Source organism: Emydura macquarii, unplaced genomic scaffold, assembly GCF_026122565.2.
Source record: "Emydura macquarii macquarii isolate MOO-44397 ecotype Brisbane River unplaced genomic scaffold, CSIRO-AGI_Emac_v2 contig_968, whole genome shotgun sequence".
NCBI classification, from domain to species: domain Eukaryota; kingdom Metazoa; phylum Chordata; order Testudines; family Chelidae; genus Emydura; species Emydura macquarii.
In genome coordinates, this window is record NW_027131105.1 from 14,163,180 (window position 1) to 14,190,432 (window position 27,253).

At 43.3% G+C, this 27,253-nt stretch overlaps 1 protein-coding gene across 7 annotated transcripts in view; it reads left to right on the forward strand.

Annotated features, from left to right (window-relative positions):
- The first annotated feature begins 1,213 nt into the window (after positions 1-1,213).
- The window catches only part of CHCHD6 (coiled-coil-helix-coiled-coil-helix domain containing 6), a 146,252-nt gene continuing 120,212 nt past the window's right edge, over positions 1,214-27,253 (forward strand). For 2 of the 7 annotated variants that reach the window (XM_067544288.1, XM_067544290.1), the window contains exons 1-4: positions 1,215-1,398; positions 4,138-4,279; positions 5,606-5,675; positions 7,686-7,830. In XM_067544288.1, coding sequence (XP_067400389.1) covers positions 1,309-1,398; positions 4,138-4,279; positions 5,606-5,675; positions 7,686-7,830 — 447 coding nt within the window. In that variant the 5' untranslated portion in view covers positions 1,215-1,308. Of the gene's footprint in view, positions 1,399-4,137; positions 4,280-5,605; positions 5,676-7,685; positions 7,831-27,253 lie in introns of all 7 variants that reach the window. The other 5 variants (XM_067544291.1, XM_067544294.1, XM_067544293.1 and 2 more) reach the window with 4 other exon arrangements.

Sequence of the window (27,253 nt, forward strand, 5' to 3'; positions counted from 1 at the left end):
GTGCCATGATATATGGTAGACTAACATGGAATGTTAGCTGCTTTGTGGAATCATTCTTTGAGTGTGATTGAGGGTAATATCTTTTTTATGAGGGCTTTTAATGTATTAGGTATAAAATTAGCTATAATTCTGTCAGTGGACAGAAAATCCAGCAGTGGGAAACTCTGTCTTGTAGAGGCGAACTTGCTTTATTTAAGTATTTTGGAAAAGAATCATTTTCTTTTTGCCTGTTAACAGAGCCTAGGCTGTGAGCACTCCTCTGTTAAAAAGTTCTTCCACCTTAACTAAGGAAAGGTAAATAGTTGTGAGACCTTTCTTTCCTATTTAAGTCTATGAACCTTCTGCCGTCTGTATTCAAATAACTCCACCTTTACTGCTCAAGTCTATGGGCATTCAGCCCATCTCAGTTATATCCTATGAACATTAATTAATCTGTCCCATTTCACCCTTTCCCTATTAGAACCTATGGCCATTCTCTTGTGGTGTTACATCTTAAATAAAAAGGGGGTGGTGGTAGAGGGTTGACTTCACAGGAAGAAAGTCAACTTACGGTACAGTGTACACAAAGTGCTGTCAAATGCATCCAGTTAAACTACCTCACCCCACCAGCCCCATTCAACAATCCCTATTTTATCATACATCTTGTTGTATTTGGTGCCGTGTTGAAGCCCCAGGTGCTGCAATCAAGAGATTGCATGAGAATCTCTGCTTTCATGTAAGGGAAGCTTGTAGAGCTCCTGGGTGTGGAGAAAATCCCTGAAACTGCAAAGCAAGTGAACCTAAAGGCTCAGAATGTGGAAGACGAACAATAGCTCAATGTGTCTTATTTTAAAAACCCTCATGGTTTTGGGGGCCCACCCAGCTCATGGTGTGGAAAGCTTGGGGGGGGTGGGGGGAGGTGGCTCTATCTGCTCCTGTGGGGGTTGAGGGTGGCCTGCCCAAGGCCCTGTGGGAGGCCAGGACCACAGGCTCAGCCTAGGATGCCTAGCAGCTAATGCAGGTCTGAGCTGGGCTCGCAGAGGTTAGGCCGCCTCTTATGCCCGCTTCTCTCCTGGGGCCCCTCAGTCTGTCCTCTGCAGACAGAGGCTTTGGAAGAGCATCCCCAGCGACCAGACTACACTTCCCAGCCTGCCCCGCGCGCCATCGCCAGCAACGGGCCGCTCCATTGGCTGCTCCCGGGCCCGCCGCTAATGAGACGCGGGGTTGTTGGTAAGCGAACTAGGCAGAGTTTGTGTTGCTGTGTGGAGCTTGTGGGGCAGCCTCGGAGGGGGGCAGACAGGGATAACCCCCCCGGCCAGCCCCGCCGCCATGGGGGGCAGCGAGAGCAGCTACGAGAACAGGAAGGTCTCGTTCGGTCTGGATGAGCAGGAGCGAGTGCGGGTGCTGCAGGGCATCAGGGTGAGACGGGCTGGGGTTGAGAGGGGCTGTGGGTGGGGGCTGGGGAGGTAGGGGGAGAGGTGCTGAGGGGCTGGGACAAGGGAGCGATGGCCAAGACTAACCGTAGCGTTGTTGCCTCTTTCCCCCAGAGCTGTTTAATTCATCCTTCACTCTTGATTTCTTGGGGGTTAGAGGAGCTTTGATGTTAAAGGCAGGAGATGGCTGCTGTGACTAGCTCAGAAAGCCTCAAAGGGAAGATCCCATCTCCCTTAATTCACATCGCCTAGGTACTATACTCAGTGTGAATAGGCATGTCGGGAGATAGGAGTTGTTGCGAGTGAGGATTAGAGGCCTCTCCAGTAGCAGTCTGGGGGGGAAGGTTAAAATTGGAGGTCAGGAAGGAGGCCCCAACTGCATCGTGAAAGGACAACCTAGAGATAGAGTTGGTGGTGTCACTAGGGTGCATTTTTCTCTTTAGAATCATAGAAGATTAGGATTGGAAGGGACCTCAGGAGGTATCTAGTCCAACCCCCTGCTCAAAGCAGGACCAACCCCAACTAAATCATCCCAGCCAGGGGTTTGTCAAGCTGCACCTTAAAAACCTCTAAGGATGGAGATTCCACCACCTTCCTAAGTAACCCATTCTGGTGCTTCAACACCCTCCTAGTGAAAGAGTTTTTCCTAGTATCCAACCTTGATCTCCCCCACTGCAACTAGCAACCATTGCTCCTAGTTCTGCTATCTACTACCACTGAGAACAGCCTAGCTCCATCCTCCCTGGAATATGCCCCCCTTCAGGTATTTGAAGGCTGCTATCAAATCCTCCCTCATTCTTCTCTTCTGCTGACTAAACAAGCCTAATCATTTTTGTTGCCCTCTGCTGGACTCTTTCCTATTTGTCCACATCCTTTTTGTAGTGGGGGAGCCCAAAACTGGACACAATACTCCAAATGTGGCCTCACCAGTGCCGAATAGAGGGAAATAATCACTTCCCTCGATCTGCTGGCAATGCTTTTACTCATGCAGCCCAATATGCTGTTAGTCTGCCTGGCAACAAGGGTACATTGTTGACTCATATCCAGCTTCTTGTCCACTGTAACCTCCAGGTCCTTTTCTGCAGAACTTCTGCTTAGCCAGTCGATCCCCAGTCTGTAGCAGTGCATGGGATTCTTCTGTCCTAAGTGCAGGACTCTGCATTTCTTTCTTTCTTATTTCTGTCTCCTTATTTCGCTTATGTTACTCCACTCTTTTGTGCTTTCCACCTATTTCCTTTGTGCCATTTGTATCCCATTTTAGCTTCTTTTTTGCTTAGCCTGATGTGAAAGGCTTGCGGAGTGAGACTAGATAAAATTATTCACTTCCTTTCCCCCAGCCTCCAATCACAAGGAACCGACTAGGGTTGTTTCAGATTCCCCTTGCAGATGTTTGATATAGAGGGGAATCTAATCCTAATCAGTTTTTTCTTTGCTGCGGCTTAGTTGGGCTTGTTTAACATTCAGCTCCATGTACAAACTACACAGCAAAGTGAATTGCTTTGTTAACTTTATGTTGCTGCCCAGCTGAGTGGTGGTGGAATTAGAGAAAAGTGTTGATTCATGGTTATTGGTCCATTCCATTGATCTCTAGGAGTTCAGACAAATGGAAGGAGCCCCAATATCGGTTGTCATAGGAGCTCATGCTAAATGAATAGAGGCCTCCCTAGCTCGTTCATTTGAATTGCAAAGATGAATCCAGTCAAAAGCTTTTATGAAATGAAATAGACTTTCTCGTTCTTGGAACTCTAAGGGGATTATTTTGTTTTTTACAAAACCGTCATACTTTATAGCTAGTGTTGACAGTTCATTTTCTTTCAGGGAAGTACACTCACTTCTCTACAATTATTAATTTTGTCGTTGTCATTACTAAAACATCATAGACATTATGTATATTATTTTGCAGTGCTTGCTGAATGCCTGGAGCTGTGTTCCCTGGGATCTGTCGATAGAGTACTGTGTGTATTTCATCTTCAGTGCAAGCAGTAGGGAATAGAGTTGAAGACCTAAGACCAAACTGCAAAATCACAATATGTAATCAAGATGTTAAAATGCTGCTTATCTTGGATTTTAGTTGTGCCACTACTGCCCATGTCTAGTTTATGTTCTGAAGTGTGTCAATATGAGTCTGGCCTGAGCACGGAAATTGAGCACCCCTTAATTTTGTCCATTAGGGAGGAGTGGCCAGTACAAGATTATTGACTGTGTGATTTGTCACAAGAAGACTTAGACTTGTCTATTCCATCAAAGGCAAGGGCAGAAAGGCATGCTGAACTGAATTCCCAGGAGAATTTTGGGTGCATTTTCTACCTTTCCATAGTTCTAAGTATGGGAGTGGGAAATAAAATTGGAGATGGGCACATTCGGCATTCCACATGTTTTGTGGAAAACTCTGTATAGACTTATAAAAGTAGGTGCTGAAGATCTACTAGGTAATGATCCTTCCATTCCCCCAGGTGTGTGCAGGTTTGTCCTCTATAGTGTGTTCTCCAGTTCTTTGTCCAGTCTAACCTTAAGACTCAGCTGCTGAAACTCATCACTTCCTGATGTGATATTTTCTAAATGTGAATTCAACAACACATAACTTGATCTCATATAATGTTTTAAAATAGCATAACAAGCAGTATTTTGAAGCAGGATAAAAATAATTATCTGTTGAAAACTCCTCTTAATACAAAATAAAAATCAAGAATTGCCTCGCTTAATCTCTTCCCAACAAATGCTCTAGCTCTCTGAAGATGTAGTGAACCGAATGAAGGAAACTCCTCAACCTAAAAGGGACCAGAGATCATCTTCCTTACCCTCTCCCTCATCCTATGGCACTGCATCATCATCACAAGCCACAGAAGGGAAGCCCAAGTCTGCTATAGGTATTATCAGTCTGTGCTGTCTCTGCAGTCTAAAGTTTTGATGCTGTTGGTCACTGAGGCATGGTCAGTGTCTTTATAAACACTTATACCTTGTCAGGATATACTTGTTAAGATGAGTGGCATTTCCACCTGTGCAGGTATCAGTGTGACTACACAGATGTGTCATTGTCATACTGTTTCAAGAAAGCTTTTTTTTTTTTTTTTTTTTGGGGGGGGGGGGGGATGGGGTGGAGAAGGAGACGGAGACAATGTTGAATGGTTGGGAGCTCTGGGTTCTGTTTCTGACTCTGCCAGTGAGTCAGTATGACTCTAAACAAATCATCTAACTTTTCATTGCCTCTCTGTTTTCCCCGTGTGTGGAATAGTAGTAATACCCATTTGATCAAATATTTGTATGACTTCATTAATGTATGTAAGGTTCTTTTGAGATCTTTGCATGGTAGGTGCTGTAGCAGTTCAGAGTATTACTTATGACTAATGCCCTTTTAGAAGCATTGTTGTATCAGCTCCTTTCACTGGACAGGGAATCTGCTGTACATATGTGATGTTTATTCTTCAGGTTCAGAAGAGAAAAATTTCATGTGCTGATACCAGCTGTTACCAGAAAGAGAGGAGGAGAAACTGGCAAAGTTCAGCTATTTTGCTACATGCTTAATGGCTTGTTTTCTCATTTAGTCAGCTGACTCTTGTTTTCCTCTCTGGTACCCAAATATGTATTGTTGGTACATTTGTCATTGGTCCCTTAAGAGCTGTAAAAAAAGAAAAAAAAAATATGGGATCCAGAGTGATGCAGGGGATTAGTGAAACAGTCCTTTGCTGCCAAAGACCAGCATTCATTTGTTGCCCAAGTCTTGTTTAAAAGTGAGTTTAGCGGTGCCTCATCATTGTCCCTGTCTGTGAATGTCCCAAACCACTTTACAATTTGATCTCTACTCAGGAGGCCAGTGCTGGAATGGCAAAGGATGCAGCAGGTCAGGAAAGAGATGCATTTGCAGAACTGGGACAAAAGGGGTGTAAAGTAGGATTAAAATAACATGAGTGCTTGAGGTAGGTCAAGGTTGAAGTGCATCTCCTCAGATGTTGTTAGGTCTTGTTCTAGACAGTATTGTCAGCCTCTCACTTACATGAATACTAAATTCAGCCATAAAACGTTTAAAAAGTTATTTCTTTGTTTTCCTTTACTTTTCTTGTTGTACTGTGTGTTCCCTTGGTGGACTGTTGCCAATTTGTTAAGAATTTTCCTCTTCCCTCTGATAATGCCTGTTCATGTGATGGTAGTCAGTGTTTTCTTCCACAGTAATCACTCGCTTCTGTTCTTCTCTTCAGGAATCCATCCACCAACTGCCAGTAGCTCTGGTCGGAAGCCCTCTGAGGCAGAGGAGGACCTGTACAAGAGGTAGGGGGACATTATTCCTGTCAGGAGACAGCCACCTGTGCTGCCTTGGCCACATACGTGCCCTGTGTAATGCTGCGTTCTATAGTTCAGTGCTGTGATGATTGTATGTGTTACTGCATAGTATCTTTTCAATGAGGTCTTAATGTTAGCTAAGGCCATTGGGCATCTTTTGTTTAGAGACCATGTGACACTTGGGGTAGGTGACAGGTGAGGAAGCTGGGAACCAATGGGAGAGTGTTTATAGAAACATGGAAGATGGGGAGTGAAGAATGCTCTCTCCACCACCCATAGACAATTATGTGAGACATAAAATATATGTCCACTGGAGTCTAATGTTGGGTCTTCCTGCTCTTGCTGCCTGAGGAAAGTGAAAACCCCTAAGACTTTTGTTGCTGAGTCCTTGAGGAAACTTCTGCCCAAGCCACAAATCTGTTGATCAGTTTAACTCTGCATATGAGTGAGAATCTCTGTGATTATACCTGAAATAATGTTTGTCTGGACATCTTCAGTTTCTCCTAGTGACTGCTCCACTAGACCTGGGGGCTGCCAGCCTTTTCCATTATGCTGTGGGTTTTTCTTGTATGGAGCATTTTGGCTTAACAAGAAGTCAGTGCATATAAGGGTACAGTGAGAATGAGATTAGTTGTGTGAAATGTGGTCCTTGCTGTTCCCAACCTCAGGAGTCTCTGCTGCTTGTTCCAAGGGTGGAGGACAGTAGGAGCTCCACTTCCCCATTGCTGAATGGCTGTCTGTTATAAAACAGTTGCCATATGTTTTTCTAGCAGCTTTTTCCTGTTCTTTCTTTGCTGCGTTGGCATTCTCCTGACTGTGTCCATGCTTTCTCTGCATGTCATGCAGGGCCAGCTTTGGGGACTATGAAAATGAGTCCTTTTCAGTGCTATTGTTGGTTATTCAAGCTTGTAAAAGTGGTGCATCATCTGCACTGTTCACGGTCATGTTTCTGACACACCAAGTGGACACTCTGGTTTTGTTCTTTAAAGAGATGATGAAATCAGAATTCCTAGTAGTCTTCAGTTTTGGCTTTCTTAGCTGTTTTTTGGACAGATGCTTTAGCGAATGCTGCAGAGAGAGAAGGGGAGTGGCATAGAGGTCCGCTGTCTCTCTTGGGTCCTGATGGGCCTACCCCTCAGTGTATGTGGAACTCCCAGGGTCTGAGTGGCAGTCACTTGGAGTATACCTACACTGCAATAAAAAACCTGCAGCACTGAATTTCAGAGCTCGGATCAATTGATTTGGGCTCCAGGGCTAAAAATTCCAGCATAGATACTCGGGCTGGAGTCTGTGAAGGAGGTGGGACCCAGAGCCTGGGCTCCAGACCAATCCTGAACATTTACACTGTAATTTTTAGCCCTGCAGCCTAAACCTGAGTCAGCTGACTTTTGAGCCAGCCACAGCCATGCTGCAGGTCTTTCACTGCAGTGTAGATGGACCCTTAGGTGCACTTAATTTGCTCCATAATACTGGTCCTTCTGATTCAGGTGCTTAGACTGTGGACGTGTCTTAAGATTGCTTCCCCTACATCTATCAGCCCACTTACTTTGCAGATGGCTCCTTCTGCCTCACAGGGCCAGCAAAGCAAATAAGTAAGGTAGGATTGGTAGTAAATATCAGCTAGACAGACACACTCCTTTTTGTATGGCCTGCATCTTATTTTTTAAAAGCAGTTTTTTATATATAGTTTATTAAATCCTTTATTCTCACTATTTTGAGGTGGCTTAAGGGCCACCAAACCTAACGGAAATGTAGGTTTATGTGCTTTGTGCCCCTTTGTTTCTTGAATTGTTCAATCCTGAACTTCAAGTTACCTTTAAGTTCATGGTACTCCAGAATTCCCACAGATGCCCAGGAACTGTGAGCAGGCTTTGTCCCAAGTAAATCACAACTCTGCCTGTTCTGTTCCTGGCCAAGGGTAGAGCAGACCATCCCATTAACCTGTTGCCAGAAGTCTGCTGAGCACCTTCTCTCTGCCTCCCTTTGGCACTGATACAGGTATGAGCGAGAGCAGGCACTGGTCCAAGAGGAGCTGCTACGACTGGCTAAGAGGGAACGGGAGGCAGCCAGTGAGTGTCTCAGTACAACCCTCCAACGGGAAAAGAACAGCACCAATGAAGAGAGGCAGAAAGCAGCTCAGCTGGTACGTAAAAAGCAACATATTTCCATGCATGGGGCGAGCCTGAAACCTTTTCCTTTGGAGAGATCAGTTAAATGCCATTTATTTGCATAATAAGTTCAGCAATCACTGCTTAGTCCCAAGTCCATGGCAGTCATCACCTCATAACTCTTCACCTGCTTTTTTTGGCTTACACAGGAGTTAGCAAGCCTGTCATGTAACTAAACCTAGGCTGATCTTGCATGGGTATGGTATAAAATCTGACTAGATACTAGGGGGGAGCATCGCCTGTGGGAGAGTGGAGATGGCTGGCAGAGGCGGCTGCTACATAAATCAGGTTGGGAGAGACTAGCATTGTGACAGCCTGTGCCAGATGGAGCTCTGCTAAACTACCACGTGTGAAATGGATATTTTGATGGACATACAGACTTGACCTGTCTCAACTTCCCTATATCTGGGCCGTCGAGTAAAGTTACACAAACACCTGAATAGTGGTGGGTAGAGTGTCTTACAGGAACTGGTAGCTTATTCTGAACTGTAGTGGCATGAGCTGCCTGCCTCCTTACAATAATGTGAGCATGATGCTTGCTACAATTTCCTGAGTATCATTAGACATCAAGGTGAATATTTAGACTAATTCACTGAGAGCCACGCCTGTTACTAATTAAAAAGACAATGTCTAGATGAGGGAGGGAACAGGGCTGAGAGTTGAGTTCCAGGTTCTATTCCTGTTTTTTCCCCTCCCTCTTCTTCTTCTCTCCCCCCCCCCCCCCAACTGATTTGCTATGTCTTTGGTTAAATCACAAAATCACTCTGAACCTCCATTTTTCCATCTGTCAATAGGTGTACATGATACTTGCCTTCAGGGGTGGTATAGTGCGGTGTAAGTTGGTAATGAAGCACTTTGGAACAACTGAGTATCATAATTATTATTGGGCCAACATGTTAGCCTGCTGCTTTCTGATATTGATCTCCCTGATGTGGTTCATAAGTAACCCCTGTGAGGCAAGTGATATCCTTTATGACGAACAGCAAGGTCTAAGGGTGGAAGATCTCTGTCCAAAGGGTTAAATTAAATAGAAAAAAGGAGTTGATATCCAAGGTGGGAAAGAGCTGTGTACCTGGGTGAGACTTGGCTGGTAGCATTAACTCTGTTTCCCACGAGGAGGATATTAGTTACTTTTATAAATGTAATTAACAGACCTTTGTAGAAAGTGGCAGTGAATTAATTTCTAAACCTGAGGAGATGGCACTGCTCAGTGAGAGAGGCCATTTCTCCTGGAGTGAGGCACAGAAGAGTTGTCTGGGAGGAATGTGGCTGGGGTGTATCAGCATTTATCACTGAAACATGCCCTTATGGCTAGAACAAACTGGGAAATGACTCCTAGGATATGTGTATACTGCAACTAAACACCTGTGGCTCGCTCATGTTAGCCAACTTGGGCTCGGGCTACAGGGCTGTTTAATTGTGGTACAAGCAGTTGGGCTCGGGCTGGCACCCAGGTTCTGGGACCTTCCTCCTTCCCGGGCCCCAGAGCCTGGCCTCCAGCATGAGCCTGAACATCTGTATCCCAGGAAAACAGCCCCATAGCCTGAGCGCTTTAAGCCTGAATCAGCTGACCCAGGGCCAGGCATGGGTGTTCAATTGCAGTGTAGACATGCTTTCTATGTACAAAAGCTGTAGTTACATTAGAGTGTAACACTTAATTCTCCAGAGTATCAGGCATGGAGTTGCTGGGTACATGATAGTTTGCAAACACAAGGTGGATCAAATCAGACTTTTCTTGGGTAACCCCTGGAAAACAAATAGTGAATGTGCAGCTTGAGCCCAGAATGTAGTTTTAGAGAAACTCTGGTAAAGTCTCAATAGATCACTGACATAATGAAACAAATCCGAACAAAACCTTAGAAATCAATGAGAAATTGGGTTGTCTACTCTGTTCTAGCAAGAGTCAGGGCAAGGCTGCTGCCTACTTGCTCCTGGATTTCTTCTGAAACAGGAACTTTAATGTGTTAACCCTTTAAACTATGGAGACTCTTACATGGTTTATTTTCTCTCAGTTCCAGGCACCCTTTGAATATAAGGTTCCCCACTCTGGCCCCTCAAACTACTGGACCTCTGCTTGTCAGGAATGTCTCTCTACATCACTCCCAAACTTCCCAGTTAGTGTTTGAAGGCCTGGAGCCCCCTCCTGCTGTGCCTTGTACTTCTTGAACTGTAGCTGTCACTGGATCCTTGTTGGTCAGGATTCCTCTGTTTTCTAGCTCCTGGGTCCCTTAGTCTGGAATAATGTCTGAATGTTTGTTTGCTCCTGTCCTCAAACCTGGAACATGAGGGGAGTGATAGGACAGAGAAATCAAAGGGTGGCCTGAGTCTATCTGTTGCCCCCTAACTTAAAATGATAAACAGCAATGTGGATGTGATTTTTATGGATGTCGATTGTATTATCCTGCCAGTCAAGATTGCACTTTCATGCACATGGAAGCCAGGGGGAATAAACTTTCAGGGGTTCTATGCGGTCTTGCACAAGGGGGTGCTAAAAAAAGAATGGGGTATCTTATTTTATTTGAAGCAACTGAGTGGTCTGCCTTTAGCTACTTGAAATTTATTAGGACTTGAAGATCATGCCACATCTGTTGGAAAACTCATTTCTTCAAGATTTTCAGTAAGGTCTTAGTGATGTTCTATGCCCTTGATGGCCAAATAATTTGGCTTTTAATGCCGTTTTCTCGAACAGGCACATCCACTAGGGTCTCCATGTTCTCTCTTCACCAGACCATTTGTAAGCCATAAATCTGAATACAAAGGCTATGGTTTTAAACAATTTCATTTTGATTGTTCTGAAAGCCATTTGTTGTGTAATCTGTGTTCTTTATAGTTTTCATCCACTGACTTTTATTATTATTAGTATCTGTGTAAGGTGATGGTTCAGTCTTATTGGATTGTGGGCTTTCCTGTGATCAGAAAGTAGAGTGTACACTGACTCTTCAATAATGGACCCTATTGCAGGCTTATGGATATAATTAATTCATTACTTACAGGAGGGCCTCAGTTTAGAACAGGCAGAGAAGAAAGGTGGCTCAGTGGTTGGAGCAGAGCCCTGGGAGTAAGGTCTCCTGGTTTCTATTCTGAACTCTGGCATGACCTCTTTTTATGAACCTGGACAAGTCACTTATCCTTTTGATATCTGTTTCTTTAGTTGTAAAACTTCTTAAATCAGAAGTCCTTCCTGGCAGGAACTTCACAGCACTACACTTTTCCCCTGAAGGGGCCATGGATATCACTGTGTGGAACCAGCTGGGATGGAAACAGTCTGTGAGCAGGAACCCTTCCCATTAGAGGAGGAGTTTTCTTCCTGTATCTTTGTACAACATCTAGCACAACAGGGCTCTTTATGCTGATCAGGTTCCCTAGGTGCTCCATAATAAAAATATTAATATCAGTACAATGCAGATTGTATGTACAGCACCTCATAGTGGGGCTCTGATGCCTACTGAATGTTTGTAAAGTGCTTTGATCCTCAGATGAAAGGTGCTATCAAACGGCTGAGAACTAATGTAGCTGATTTTTGTGAGCCTTTTTTATTTTAGCATGAAGGGCTAGCAGTGGAGTCTTCCTAATCAGCTTCTCCCTTACTCTGTTCCTCGGTTTTACCCTGCATAGCCCCACCTTTCCACAAACCAGATACCGTTTTTTTCCCCTTCTTAGTTTCTAATTAATCTCAATCTTTTTCTCCTCTCCTAATTCTTGTATTTTTGCCAACCAAAAAAACTTTGCAAGTGAGGCAGCCCCCACACATTTCCTTAATCTGGTGGGGCTATTTAGCATGCATCTGTCAGCCACCCAGGCAGAGGCAGCGACTTTTCAGGCCTGCTGGCTTTAAACAAAACATTTGAAATAAATCAATGTGGGATGGGGAGAGCAAGAAGCAGGCGGGAAATAAACACGATTAAGCAAAGACATCTCATTACTGCTCTAGAAAGGGAGGATTATAACCTATAAAATAGGAGGATCTCATTCAGGGGCCATGTATGCCAGTGTTATCAGGATAGAGGGAGAGCAAATAGAATAAATGAAATTAATACTTTGAAAAGAAGCATTACCCGGATTTGAGAACTGAATTAATATGATTTGTGCAAAGCCCTGAAGTTCTTATCTCCCTGTTTAATCCCTCCAGAATAATGGCTGTCAGATTTATTGACCCAAAAGTCTTCTCTTCCTATGTCCCCATGCCCCCCTTTTTCTTTTAAAGCGTGAATGCAGAATGGGTGAGGGTAGGGTCAAATTTCACATAACTAGCTTTTTTCCCCAAGGAGAGCAGAAGGCATTGGGTTGTTGTGTGGAAATGGGCTAGGATGGAAGCATAGCTCCGCATCTGCTGGGGAACAATTCCTCCTGCTGTGTGTAGAATGGTGGCTTCTCATGCATGGTATTCTTGACTGTGCTTTGCTAGCTGGGCAGAAAATCTCTCTGATGTCCACTGGTTTCTGCTTATTGGCACTTGAGATGAGCCTACATTGGAATCTGGACTTGAGGGAAATCCTAGCCAAATGTTGTGGTTTGTGCTCAGGTAGATGGTGACAGTAAGTAAGCATGGGCAGTCTAGGTCACACTTCATGCCCAAAAATAACCTAGTTGCTCTTCAGTTTCTTCCTGTTACTTTTCTTGGGACTAGAATGAGGAAAGCATGATTGGTGGTCATGATCGCAGTCTTGGATTTTGGAGCTGGCCCTATGATTTGCATAACTCCAAGCTCTTGAACCTTGTCTACACGGGTAGATCTCTGAAAATTCCCACTCTTGTACTAGCAGTGGGAATCCTAGCATAGACTGGCCATTGGCATTTTAACCAGTGTTCCGGGTTTGTTTTTGTTTTTTTCTAACCCAGCTCAGAGCAGATCTTTGACTCTGTTTAAAATGCCAATGGGTGGTTCATGCTAGTTTAACCACCAATGTTAACATAATGGAGGGAGAGTTTGAGAAATTTGCCAGTGTAAGCAAGGCCACTGAAGGTCGATGTGGAAAGGTGGGAGATGATCAGATGAGGAGTTGCCTTTCCCCTTTGGTCCACAGGTAGAGGGGAAAGACCAAGTCAGTCTGCGGGTGGAAAACTTGCGTGACCTTCTCGGCAATTGTTTATGCTTAAAACTAATCATGCTTGCTGTATTGCTAGTTTGTATAGCTGTATTCCTTGTTGCTGACTGCTGGCATCAGAAATAGATGTAGCTGAACTGGTGCTGAACATGGTTTGGTTCTGTTCACACTTTCAATTAAACTGTTTTTTTTTTTTAGTTACGGATCAGCTGCACCCTTGCTGACTCCTTTTGTCATCAACAAGTAAACTTTCTAATGTAGACAAGGCTTTTGAAGCACATATTCTTTTCCCTTTGACAAGTTTGGATGACTGATTCAAATCCAGTTCTTTTCAGCATAGATTTACCGGTCTTGCTTCCTCTGCTTGGTGGGCTTTGCAGTCATGGTGCAGCATGCTGGCTTTGTTCAAAAACCCCTTTCCATTTCTGTTGCAAGAAATCTGATTGTGTGAAGTGTGGGGTGTGGGAGGATGCATTTGTCATCAATGAATGCTGGATCAGTATCTCTCACAGCACCATTGTAAAGCATGAATTTTGTTTCTACATGTTGATTATTTAAAAACAAAAAAACCTGGAGACAGCAGTTTCTTTGTGGATGGAATGGCAAGGTGGATTTTTTTATTTTTATTTTATTTTTTTTTAAACTAAAGTAAGCAGGAAATTTTGACTTAAATAACTTCAATCTTGTTATACATTTTACTGCTTGGTTATTTTCCTGAAGAGAGGTTGATTCTCATTGGTTTGTATGAGAATTACTTTTTGGTAATCAGGAGGATACACTGTACTTCTACACATTTATTGAAGCAATTATATAGCTTAACATACTTTATTCATATTCTTAATTTTTTACTTGTTTAGAAAATGGTGAATGATACGTTCCTTATTTACAAGATGATGATGAACTGCATTTGGATAGGTGTTGGAATTCCATTAAAAATGGACCAACAACATTTTAAGTGTTCTATTTAGCTAGTAAAAACATACCTTAAACTTACTATTTTATATCCAGCTCATTTATCAAAACATTTTGCATTTAAAACTGTTTTATTAAACAAAGTATTCTCTGTAGTTACTGAATTAAACTGATTATTCCTAGTTGCTATGTCGTTCAAGATTTTAGAACTTGTAGATCTCATCATGTTACACCTTATTTCTATTCATAAATTGGAGGATGAGAATGAGCTATTCTGCTTTTTTTCCAGCTCCCCATCAGTTTTTCAACTTTCAGTGAACTAGCCATTGAACTGAACTAGATGAATAAACTGAAATGAAGAAATAATTCTGCACCTGCAGAAGAGGCTACTGCTGTCAAAAGCTGGTGTAGCACTTCAACAAGCTCTTGTTCCAGGTGCTTGGTCAGTGACTTCTGCTAGTTCAATGGTTTGACTTTAAAATATTGGCAACAAAACATACTGCTTGAATATTACTATTTTAATTTAATTGTGCTGGCTGGGAAGAAATTCCTGCTCCGCAATTCCTTTGCACAGGCAACAGTGATTTAGAAGAGTATTGCTTCATTGCATCATTTTAAAGACTAGATACCATTCTGGCTATGCAGAAATTCCATTATTCTCACTATGTACTTATTTTTAGTAAAACAAGGTTGCCTGGTGTGACGCCTGTTATGTTAGCTCGTCAATGATATGTCTCGTTGGCATATTGTTATGTGTTTTTTTTAAACCTGGAAAGACCTGTAATAAATAGTGTTAGACAGGGTGCATGCTGGAATTGTCTCCCCCTGTAATGTGGGATATGGAAATATCCTCCTCTTCTGTGCAAATGGGAATTGTAATACTATGTTTTCAGCATTCTTAAATGTGTCTCTTTGTCTCTGCTGAGGGGTCTGGACTGGTTTATATAGTTCCAGTTTCCTTCCTCTATCTATTGCAAGAAATTGACAGGGGGAATTAAATCACTAGGCTGTGCAGCTTCATAACTTGCTCTCTCTGCCTCCCCACAATATATTGCAATCTGGGCTAGATAACATAGCTCCAGAATTTCCCTCTCTCTTTGTTGAGCTGAATTCTATGTGGTTTTATTTATGCTGTGTCTGTTCTGCATGGACATTAAAGATTCCAAGGCACTTCTCTGGATCTGACCTGGAGTCCTCGGTCAAAACTCCTCTTTTTTTCTTCTTATCCTAGGGGGACAGCAAAGGCACTATCTGGCAGGGGATAAGAGGCTGCCAGCCCAGCTGCCTATGTGCTGTTTATTTTTGCAGCTACCAATAGTTCAATGGATTCAGTACCCATTTGTAAACCTGTCGCAATCCAAAGGACCACCTGTAATGCCCTCAGACTTGTTCTCTCCCACTTCCCCTATAGGGGTCCATTGGCAGGGTGTGGGGGCTCAGAGCTAAGATTTCATATGCTCCATCCAGATGTGAACAACTGGGAGGAGGGTCAGTGAGCTGAGATACTCTCTGCCCCCCACCCCAAGCCATGTGTGTTTTTGAGAGTTAAGGAGTGGGAGAGATCTTGGGGTCTGGGGGTGTAGTGAGAAAGGAGTTGGGGGTTCTGAGCAGACTGGGGAAGGATATGGAGATGTAGGGGTCTGGGGGAAGGACAGCAGGCTGATAACTCTGCAGAGAAAACACAGCCCCTGACATGCCAATGAGGGGCAGAGGGTAAAGAGGTGCGGGATTTGGGGATCTAGAATAGAGAAGGGGTCTTGGGGGAAGGAGTTGGGTAGCAGAAGAGGCTGTGGGTGCAGTGGGGGAAGATCTGGGGAGTCAGGATGGGTGGTATGATGGGGAGTTCCTGGGCTGTGGGGGAGGAGATACATTGGTGGGGCCTGGCTGCAGGGCAAGACAGGGAGTATGGAATACAGGGTGTTGCCTGGCTGTGGGGCAGGGGTTATGTTGGGGGGCCAGCACTGATTGGAGAATGTGACATCAACCACTCATTGCCGACTCCTGTTCCACGGGGCTGACTGAGCTTGGCTCCCTGCTCTGGGCATTGTGACCTCTGGGGTTGCCGTGCCACTCAGTTTGGTCAGGGCCAAATTTGCGAGAGTAGTGTTGCAATCTGCTGTGTGGGGCCATGGTGCCATTCACTCAAATTTGGCCTAGATGGCCTCCATCATCATGAAGGAAGAGGTGGCTGGGCCAAACCTGAGCAGGGCTGTGACCCTATGCACTAGATTGTAATGCTTAGAGTGGGGAGCTGATCCTGGCTAGGCCCTGCGACTCTGATGCATTCTGGTTTTGGATTGTGACCCACAGGTTGAGAAACCCTGTACCAGAGTGATTGACCAGAGGTTTGCAGCAATCTTTTTTTCTCTCCCTCCTTTCCCCTCTCTAAAAACCACAAAAAATCATTTCTATTTTCTGCTACTTGAGTCTCTTTATCTCCTGACTCTGAAGGTTAATTTGTGTTTGCAGGGTTTGTGCAGATTTCAGCAGCTGATGGTCTAATGTGAGCATCACATTTTTACACCTGCCTTGGCTAGAGGCCCTTATCATTGGATGGGCCTCTTTTTAAATCATACAGCTACGACAAATTGAAGTCATTTGTGGGGCTGATTGACTTTTCTGCCTTCCCTCCATTTTGCATGTTTTTACTACAAAGTTCACTCACTGCATGGAATCTGCTGTCAAAATAGCTTGTTCTGGTTTAGAAAGCTCATACTAGCAGGGGTTGCAATGGGTTTGTGAGTTTCAAAGTCTCTTCTTTCTTGGAGCTGTGAAGTGATGGATAAATCACTGATTCTTTGAGGGAAAAGCCTTAACAGCTAAAATAGAACTTTTAGTTTTTCCTTCCACTTGTGAGTGAATTTAGTGCTCAGAGAAGTGAGTGCCTAATTGCACTAGCTGGAGCCAAGGATAGTGCAGGTCAGTGCTATGCAAACTTATCCAATATACCTCTGCCAGTGCATCTTAATCTTCCCATGGAGCACCAGCAGCTATTCCAGTCCTAAGCTCTATCAAGATATTTCTATTTTGACCAATAACAGCCCATTCTATTTTACTCTTGGACCTTTCATGAGCAGTGGCTTTTGATTGTGCCAGAAACAGAGTATGTCACAAGCTACCAAAGAGTGACTAGAAGATTGTGGGAACATTGATTTCTAGATGCGTTAAATGTGCAAACTCCCTGTTCCACCATGATCCTTGGTGCATTGCCTATATAAGTCCCATAGAGTTAGAGCAGATTAGCTTTAGAGTTACAGAAAATCTATTCCACCTCTGAAGGAGGGGAGCAGAGGAAAAAGAACATGGCCACAACATTGGCAAACAAATGCAAGGTTCATAAATTGATACTTGACAGTGAATGAGTTCATCAGAGCTTCTCCTTGATTCTTCCCTTATAACTAAAGGCCCGAACTTCATGGCACAGATGGAATTCTGTTCTTATTCCCAGCAGTCATTTTCTGGCCTGAGTACCAGTACTTTGATTCCACATGGAAGGCTTGGTTAGGAGTTACAGCTCTTCAAAGAGAGAGAGCAGCACCACTTCTCAAGGTATTACGTTGATGTTTCATTAGAAAGTCCGTACCCCTCCCCCTTTTTTTTGTCTGTACTGAACCAGTGTGGTGCTGCTGGAGGTACCATTCTTCATATGAGATCACTACAGATTTTTGTAAGATTAGGAGTATTAGTCCAATTTCAGTTTGTTCAGTTTGTTCTGCCTCTCAGTTTTGTGTATGGAGTCCTAAGTGAACTTAGTTTAGTATTTGGCTATACTGTTAAATATCTGCCGTGTTCCACCTCAGTAGTGATTGCATTTTAGTCCTGCATGATGACCTGAAGAATCCTCCTAGAACAAGATTAAAAACTAGGAACTGGACTCACAGCGGTACTTTGATGGATTTCAATGGTGATAATCAATGGCGTGCAACCTGAAATATTTCATCCGTTCCAAATAAGCAGCTTATTACCGACCCTACTGAAGAATGGCCAGGCTTTGACCGGCGACTGAAAGAATGGTGCATACTTAGCCGCATAAGAACATTGCATGGAAGATGTGTCCAGAAACTCTTCCAATGGAAAATGAGAAGCAGCCCAGACTGTGATTGTAGACCAGGGCCTCAAACCATGTAACACACACACTCTGCCTGCCCTAAGTGTTTGTTTAAGGGTAGCCTCACTGATATTCGACTCACCCCTGATGCAATTAACTGGGTTTCAAACCTGGACATTGACCTATGAACTGATCATTGCAAATCAAACCAATGCCATAAGTAGTAGTAGTCCTGGATCAATGATTCTTAGAAATACAGTTTGTAAATTCCTTTTGGGATCCTTCTGGTGTGGGAAGGGGGGAAAGATGAGAAGGTGAATTTAAAGGGTATATGGTGGCTAGGAAACTATCTAATTTACATGAAATGAAAAACTTGGTGAATAGCTCTGCTTTTCCAGATAAGGTGGAAACTGGGTGAGGAGTCCCATTCCTTCCTTTCATCCTGTCCAAACACCCTGAAATCTAGCCAAGGCCCTCCCCCTTCTCACACCCTTCCATCTCGGTAGCTTAATTAATTTTTTTGTTTTGTTTTGCTTTGCTTTCTTAAGAAGCCCTATATGAAGGTTCCTGAGCGCTGCCAAGAAAAGGTTGATGTGATTAGCCCATGCTTGAGATGGGAATAATTTATCTGTATCGTTCTGGGGGATACAGTGAGTGTACATGGTGTAGTTGGAGAAATTAAAAAGTGGCCATAAAGGTATGGTGTGTGGTTTTACTTTATTTTGTTTAAAAAAAAAATGAGGATTAAAGAAGTTGATGTGATGAGCAAATTCCACTTGAAGCTTTTCTCCCAGTTAGTGCTAGCTGCAGCCTATCATTCCTGCACAGCTGCCAAAACTGGGTACCCAAAACCTGTTTTTTTTTTGTTTGTTTTTTTCCCCCTTGATCAAGTTTATTTGCTTTCTTCCTAGCTTACTGCTCCCTCCCTCTCAATCTCTTTTCTTCCTCAAAGCTGCAGGACAGTTTCATTGCGTTGCATCTTGGTGGTGGTGGTGTTATCAGGAGCGTGTGTGCGGAGGATGAGATTGCAAGCGCCACTGTTCTCTGGGACTTTAAGTATCAGACAATGTTTTACACAGCGTCCCATTCTCTAGCTGGCTGGTTGGACATGATGTTGGTACCTTATCTTCATGCTGACACACACTGGACATTAATAGAAATACATTGCTGAGGCACGTGAGTGGAATTTCAAGCAGCCTCTCTAGCTGTTGCTTTAGATAGTCTATTGTGTGCTTAACCTCCTCGGAAAGGGTTTTGATGAGAAACCAATAATGTTAACTCTTGGGTGTCTGGGTGGCTTTTTAAAAAGTTTTCTTTTAGAATCAGTATAATTGCTTCCTAATTGTATTTGCACATGCACGTGTTGTGGAATTTCATTTTTTTAAATCATAGTTCCATGAGCACCATTCCTACTTCCTTATGCAAACTCCTGGAAAGAATTTGCCATGTGTATTACACATTAGAGAAGGGGGTTGATTTTCTTTCTTTTGCTTTTGTGTTACATTTGAAATTTGGGTCCTATTTAGCTTGGAAGACTCTCTGTGGTGAATGGGAAAACTTAGAGGAATGACATGCCAAAAGTTGAAAGTGAAAACCTGAGCCACTGAGAAGATGGGGGAGACCTGTTAGTTATGACTGTTTTAAAACTTTTTTCGTTTAACCTCTACTAAACTTTTGTGGTAAATCAATACTTTGGAGAAATGGTGTCTTTTGTTAAAGTTCGAGTGCTCCTAAAATTAAAGATGGGACATTGAGCAGGTCTTTAGCATAACCCTTCTGCATTGGGATATGAGGAGGCGCAGCTGGCTTACCTGGCTCAGAGCATTTATCTAGTAAACAAATCTTCAGACTGTCTTTTCTAAACTTCTAGGTTGGTTTTGGTTTTTTTAGTGAATGGAACAGACGTGCTCATTGGCATTCAGCTCCTCTTACAACAATAGTGTGCGAACACAAATTAAAACCATGCCACCCCATATTGGTAGATTTCCCATGTCAAATTCCAGAATCCTAGTGCACGAGTAACTGGCTCCAACATAACCTGTTCTCTTCCCAGTTTAACACTTGTAAATTTATTTTCCAAAACATTTATTTGAGCAGTAATATCGTGTGTGCACGTGTGAGAGAGAGCGCATCTATATATGAGGAAATAGCCTACATAATTCATTTTAGTAGGTAAATGGGATATTTTTTGGGAAGGGGGTACATTTACTGTTGCCAATTCCAATATATTTTGTTCATCAATCCCCCCCTTCATCTAATCTCCCTATATAAAAGTGACATTTTTGGGTGCAGATTTTACAAATAATAGAAGAAGCCTTCATTTTTTTTTATATCTTAAAAAAATTAAGTTGAACATTATCTTTACATTTTTAAATAGTTTAAACCTGAGCCCAGTTTATAATTCTATCCCTAAAAGGCAGCTGCTTCTCTCCAAAACATCCCTACCTGCTCAGGAGTTTCATTCTTTAATTGATAATTTTATTGTCTAATTTTTCTCAACTTCACGCACATAAAGGGTATCAATTTGACAGTCATGAAGTCCTTTTTCCACATGATGGGTGGAACACAAGATTCCCTGTACTAGACCCCCTCAAGCAGGGAGAGGAGAGTTCAGTCTCCATGCCCCTGTCAATACTTGATGCCTCTACCAGTGCCGGTAGCAATGCGGGCATTTCTCCACTGGTAATGAACCAGAGACTTACCAACTCATCTTGCCATCTGATGGCTGTTTGATTGCCTGTGTAGCTGCCAGACTGTTGGTCACTATGACATTGGTTCAAATAGGAATTGGCAATCTAAAGATGAAAAGCTCTTTATCCCATTCTCAGCCTCTGGAGCTATTCTGCCCATTATTTTCTTTAAAGTAATATATAAGTAATTTGTGTAGGCAGCCATACTTTCCACAGCTGAGGCAAAATCTGGAGTTTGACGTTACTATTTTAATTGTAATGAGTCCAGGTACAACATCACTTTCTGCATGCCCAAATTAAGATGAGACCATTAGCTGTGCTATAACTTAGCTATAATGGGTTCCTTTCCCAGTGTTAATGAGGAATCTGTTAAGGCACCTTGAGGCAAGGGAACTCTAATGATCTTGGTTACCTTTCTGTTTTGTGGAGATGGGACTGGTATGCAAGGTAAATACATTATTGCCACAGGCTGTTGACCTGCTGGCTGTTCCCTTGAGAAAGGAAACGGGGTCCAAAGTGTACCTCAGGGATCATTCAGATAGGATTGAGGCAATTGGAAGAGACCATCAATCTGCTCCAATATGAATTTAATGCATTTTAATTTAAATGCTTCACAATCAAACTTGAAGCTCAAGGATGGGCACATGCAGGTGTGTGTGTGTGTGTGTGCGCGCGCGCACAAATGTTAAGTTCCATATTCCAATTGGTTGCACCCATCTTTGAAGGGCAGGATTAAGCCCTTCGGGCAGGGAATATCTTACTCTCTGCTCTTAAAACATGAGGAAAGCTTACAGTTTTAGTCAAACAAACAAACCCCTAATAATTAATCTCCATTAATGTTGCTCTTGATTGGCCAGCAGGTGTTGCTATTGAGCTGTACTAGGCTCCCTCTGGTTGTTCAGCAAGTCATTTGCCTATTTAAGGAGCTATAGACTCAGGCTGAGAGTTGAACCTGGTTCTTCTGCTTGATAATTCACATTGCTTACCACCAGGTCAATGAGCTGATCCCTGGTCTTGAAGTGTTTTTCTTTTATGTCTGTGTCTCTACATATATATATAGTTTTAAAGTAAGTCTCTGCGTGTGTGACACTCTGATCTGTTGGTTTTGCAGTTGGTTAGTGGCCCTGAGTGAACTTGAGTCCCATGAAACCTTTTGCATTAGCTAGGACGGTATGAGTTTCTGCTTTGACCCTTAGGCGGAAACTCTCAAGCTGGCTAAGTGTGACCCTCTTTCTAAAACCTGGTGGTGCAGGCAAGAGCCTGATAAATAGGGTCAAAACAGCAGGTGTTTATACACTCCTGATTTCTCACCCTACTCTTTGCACTTAGAGCCCAGGAAATCAGTCACTTGCCTCATTTACTGGGTCTGGAAGTTGATTATTTATCTTCCATAGACCAAAACCACTGCCCAGCTGGGAGTCTGTTCTGTATATTGATCTTATTCAGGCTCTGGGCTGCTGGTCAGATAATTGGGATGCAATTCTTGGCTGTAGCGCTCTTTTATTTTGGGGCTGAAAAATTTAACAAATGCTGCTTCAGTTACTTGCCAGTGAAGAGTGCTTTCCTGAGCCAGTCTCTTTTCTTCTGTATTGAGAAGGGTTTCTCAAAACTGCTAAACATTTCCACTTGGTGGTGGTAAAGGGATACCAAATCACTCTTCCAATACTGTCTCACAACAGCTGCTGAGGCCTTGAATCGCATACCAATGAAACCTCTTGAAGTTTTGATTCTGGCCATAGGCTCTTCTGAACTGGGTTGTGGAATATGCCATGTTTTCATCCCGAATGCAAGTTTATACCATATTCTGGCCATCCACTGATTCTGTTTGGAATTGTGGGGCTGCTGTGGCCTAGAACACGTTAAAACCTAGAGATCTATGTTGGATCCACCTGCTGCTGCTTTTCATTTTCTCCTCATGCCCCCTGAGGGTTCTTCTCCTTCTGTTTAAACACACAGATCTAGCAGCCATCAATTATGTTGTTGTGTATTCAAGCTTTAACAGTGACAGTAATTAACCCATGGAACAATTTATTAAGGGTTGTGGTTGATTTTTTCCATCACTGGCAATTTTTAAATCAAGATTGGATGTTTTCCAAAAAAATGCTCTGGAATTATTTTGGGGAGTGTTCTATGGCTTGTGTTACACAGGAGATCAGATTAGATGATCACAGTGGTCCCATCTGTTTTGGAATCTATAAATTTCTGCAGCAGGATGAGCAAAATTATCAACAAGGAAACAGAGATTTCTGAATAAATGCTATGAATTTTTTTAGCTGCCTCAGTTAGCTGTCTTTGCTGTCCAGGTTCTTTAGTCTGCATGTGATAGTTCTGTTTTTGAGGGTTAGATGTTCCCTATTACAACTTTTTAGAGGCCAGTCAGAGAAGAATTGCAGACAAAACAATGCTCCGTGCTTGATCCTGAGATTCACACAAGATTTTCCTGAAGACTCACTATTACTGACCTCCATCCCAGCCTTCTTTGTAGATAGTGTCCACAAAACCAAGAGTATTGTAATAAACTAGTGTCTGTGACCCATTACCCTCAGCTGTCTGGAATCAGAACGGTTTGACTGTGTCAGAATAGTCCTATATTGCTGACAGGTAAAGGAGACTCTCTCCTTTAGCTCAAGTGGCCATGGCCTGTGCTTTGAATCAGGAGAATCTGAATTCAGTCTTGCTTCCATTCTGAGTTTCTGATTAGCTGTGATCTGAAGAATAGCGACGTCCTAACTAGCCATGGACAAATCGGATTTTTAAAAAATAAACCAAGTGTATGTATGTAACACACAACGGATCTTGTGATCTTTGATGGTTGTAGCCCTTCTGTTGTTCCCCTGCAAGTGCAGAATCCCATTTTGGGGGGTATATTGCTGGTTTGCTTGAATCCCTACAACTTTCTTTAGGAGCAGGTCTGTCTTCTGCCTTCAAGAAGGAGAAACCTGAATTACAAACACCACTTACATGTTCAGCTAAGATTTATTCTGGCTGCATAACTGCCGCCTATAATAACCCTAATGTGCATTGCCCTAAAACTCTTAATTGGCCTTCGTGTTGGCAGGCCTTTCAAACCCAGCAGAATCTTCAGTGTTCAGCAGCTTTTAAGGAGGAATCTAGCCAGAGAGGCACGAAAGATGAAATGGCTGCCTTATAAATTCTGACTGACCTTGAGAGTCCTCATTTTAACAAGGAAGCAGAGGCTGTTAAGACCTGATCTTGATGAGAATGGAGAGTGTGCAGGGTGTGATTTTTACTTTTGTACAAACAACTCTTGGACTTGGTCAGAGCAGATAGCTTAGTCACAGGTCATGTACCCAGTACCCCATCACCTCTAAGTAACTGGTTTGAATCACACCCACATTGGAATTATCATCTTGTCAGCTGTTTGGGGGTTTATGTGAGATGAGTTTGTTGATTTGGTCCATTTTATTGGGGCCAGTGTCCTTGCTATAAAACCCACTCCCAGTTAGCACTGAGCCTCTGTGTGGCAGTCTTGGCAGAGGCCAACAATTGAATGGCCACAGAGGCTGAAATCCCTTTTGCCCTTAACAGGTCTTGGTGTTGGGGTGGGTGGAATTCTGCCCTGCTGTTGTCCATGCTCTACCTGTTCTGAATATCATGAATAGCAGAGCGTTTCAGTCTCCAGGGCTGTCAGTTTGGCACCTTTCAAAGGCACTACATTCCCTTTAAAACAAAACATTTGGCTTAGTTTATTTTATTCCATTAAGTAATTTTGGTGCTAATGCATAATTATCTACAGCAGTACACTCGTCTCTGCTTTAATTATCACAAAGCTGCACAACCCCCCCAGGAAAGTTGTCACTTGTACACTAAGGTTTTGTAGAGATAAGTGTGTAATAACATTCCAGTGCTTTGGGCCTTACCCAATACCCAGTTAATTGTGGCTTGCCGCATGTGGGCAGTGGAAAGGTAAGTGTAATGAGGGATTTGAATCCCACATCTTCTGTTAGTTTTTGGTGTGGGGTCGGAGATATTTGGAATGAAAAGGAGCTAAGGCTTATCAGAACCTTCTAGCAGCAGGCTGGAGATAGAATAGTGGGGGAATGCTGAGGGGGAGAGACTAAATTATGGGAGGGAGAAAGACATGGAAGCACAAATATTTAATTGTAGGGATTTTTTTAAGTTGTTTTCTTGTGAAGGAATATTTGAAAATGTAGTGTTTGTGATGGTATAGACTACAGCCCTGAAACCCCACCCCACTCCTGAGGATTACATTGTGCAAACCTCTCCTTTCTCCTACCCTGCAAACTTACTCCCCAACTTAAATGTTCTGCAAATGCTGTTGTTGATGGAGCATAGGGGAGTCCATTAAAATCCTTTGGGGACCCAGCCTTGTCACCCCACTTTGCACTATGCACTAACGTGCATGAAATCCAGTTCAGTTATAGGATTCTTGCTCCCTGCTCTGGAGGAGCTGCCTGCATGTCTGCTGGGTGCGAGCACCTGATATTGCTCAATGACAGCACCTCTGGTCCACTAAGGAACAGCTTTGGGATGAGGAAGGAGATTCCTATCCAGTCCTCTTTGAAAAGAAAGTTAGTGGTTACAATGAGTCATGGATGCATGTGTGTGGAGTTGGGGGGAGGGCGGAGAGAGGAAATCAGTTTGGGTCCAATTAGGAGGGAATCACTTGATCTTCAGGAGATATCCAAAACCCCACACAAACTGGGTGAAGAGAAAGCAGGAGAACTAACTTTTATTTAGGACTGGAAATGTACATTGTCACCTTCTGAAGCTAACCATGGTGAGTCTGAAGGGGAGAAGTGGAGCATTAAGGCAGAGCTTGTGTGAGTTCCTGATCTAGGGAGGAAGGAAAGTCTTGTGCTTAAGACACTGGCCTGGTAGCTCAGGTGAGGAGAAATGTTTCTTACTTGCCATATACCGGTGATAAGATCTGGATTTTACAATTTTGGTGCCACCTGTTGGCTGACAACTACCTTGTTTGGGACTCTGGCAAGGGCCTGAGAACTCTGAGCCAGTTTCCATCCTTTCTCTAATGGTTCTGAGAAGGGTTGTCCTTTCATATTTTTAAGGAAATTAAGTCCTTTCCTTATGTTGTCGAGATGGAAATCTATATTCATTCACCAACTCTGTGAGAGTGGCGAGACCATATGCAACCAGCATTGCAAGGCAGGTCTCTCTTCAGCATGTCAGCTGCCTTCAGCTAGCTTCAAGGATGCCTGTTCTAAAATGAACTCTTGTTTGGTTCTAGTGATTTCTAATGTAGCCTCTTTAGGCCGGAGATCTAATCTTCTGTGTATCGTGCATGTTGCCAACAGGGCTTTTAGAGCTCTAAATCCGTTGATCTTAAGACTTTCTACGGTATGTATCATTATAGCATCTAAGTACTTTCCAGTGATTAGGTCTGCATGGTGAGGTCCCCAGTGGATTTCACAAACCCTGTTTTTCCTACTCTAGTGAAGGCAAGATTCTGCTAGGAATATACTTTTTTTTGTGAAGAAGGGTGTTTCCCCTCCTCTTGTTCACTTATAAGAAGACTGCCAGAACTTCTTTTCCGATAACCCCATTGCCCTCTGCTAAGCTTCTACACCTCTCTGGAATAGCCTTTCCTCTAAACACTGACTGCTGAAATTCCTTCCACATCTGGAGATAGAGGTTCAGCTGTGGAACAAGCTTCCAAACATAGCAGAACTAATCCCAGAGTCCAATTGCTTTCAGGGCATGCTGGAAGTCCCTCCCATAAGAGAATAGTGCAGAAGGGACGCTGACTGAAATTTGAACAAATTGTTCCTGTCAGATATCTATTGAAGGTGACTCTCCTGGAGAACACCCTCTCCTTCCCACCTGCCAGGTCTGGAGCCTTCAGCTGTCTTGTTGGCTCTACCTGCAGAAACAAACTGTGGCATTAAAAGCATCAGCATATGCCCTCCAAGTGAGGGTGGGATGGGATGTCACTCTTATTACAATTTCTTTTTTTCCCTTGTGTGAACACAGTGAAGTGTGTGAGGGAGCAGAGGTGCTGTAAATGAGAGCCTCTTGATTATCGTAGTTGGCACTTGTGAGGGAACCCATTGAGAGAGCATTCTTTAGTCTAATGGCAGGTGGACTGGCCAGGGATAATGGGGGAGCAGAAGAGGGAAAGGGCAGAAAATGAACCAGATGGGGATGTGTTTTAAAAAAAAGCATAACTTGAGGTTTTGGAGCCGGGAGGGTGGGGAGGGAGGTAGGGGGTGAGGTGTGGGGTAGAGGTTCGGAGGAAAGCAAAGATGAATGCTTTGTTGTTTTGTTGTGGAGGAAGAGATCCCAGCCTGCTAAGGCAACCAGCAGCACAGCTGATGATTAATTGCCTTTTTAAAATTATCATTATGTCACTCAGCAGAACCCATGAACATTAATTCTGATTTGCTGCATGAAGAACTGAATGATGACGGGGGTCATTTTGCTGGTGTCTCTGAAATGGGCTGAGTACCTCAACCAAGTCTTAATATTAAAAGCAAACTCCAGTATGACCCTGCGTTGTTCAGTGTCTGTTCTGTCTTCTCTCACTTCACTTTGTTTCTGTGTCCTTCTCAGGAGTCCACTCCCTTAATGCTGGTAGTTGGAACTTCCCATAATAACCAAGATAGACAGACTGACTGGCAGCTTGATTTAACTAATGGGTCTGGGCAGTGTTGGTTACCTGGTTAAACTGATAGCTTCTCATGATTTCCAGCTTTTGGAGTCC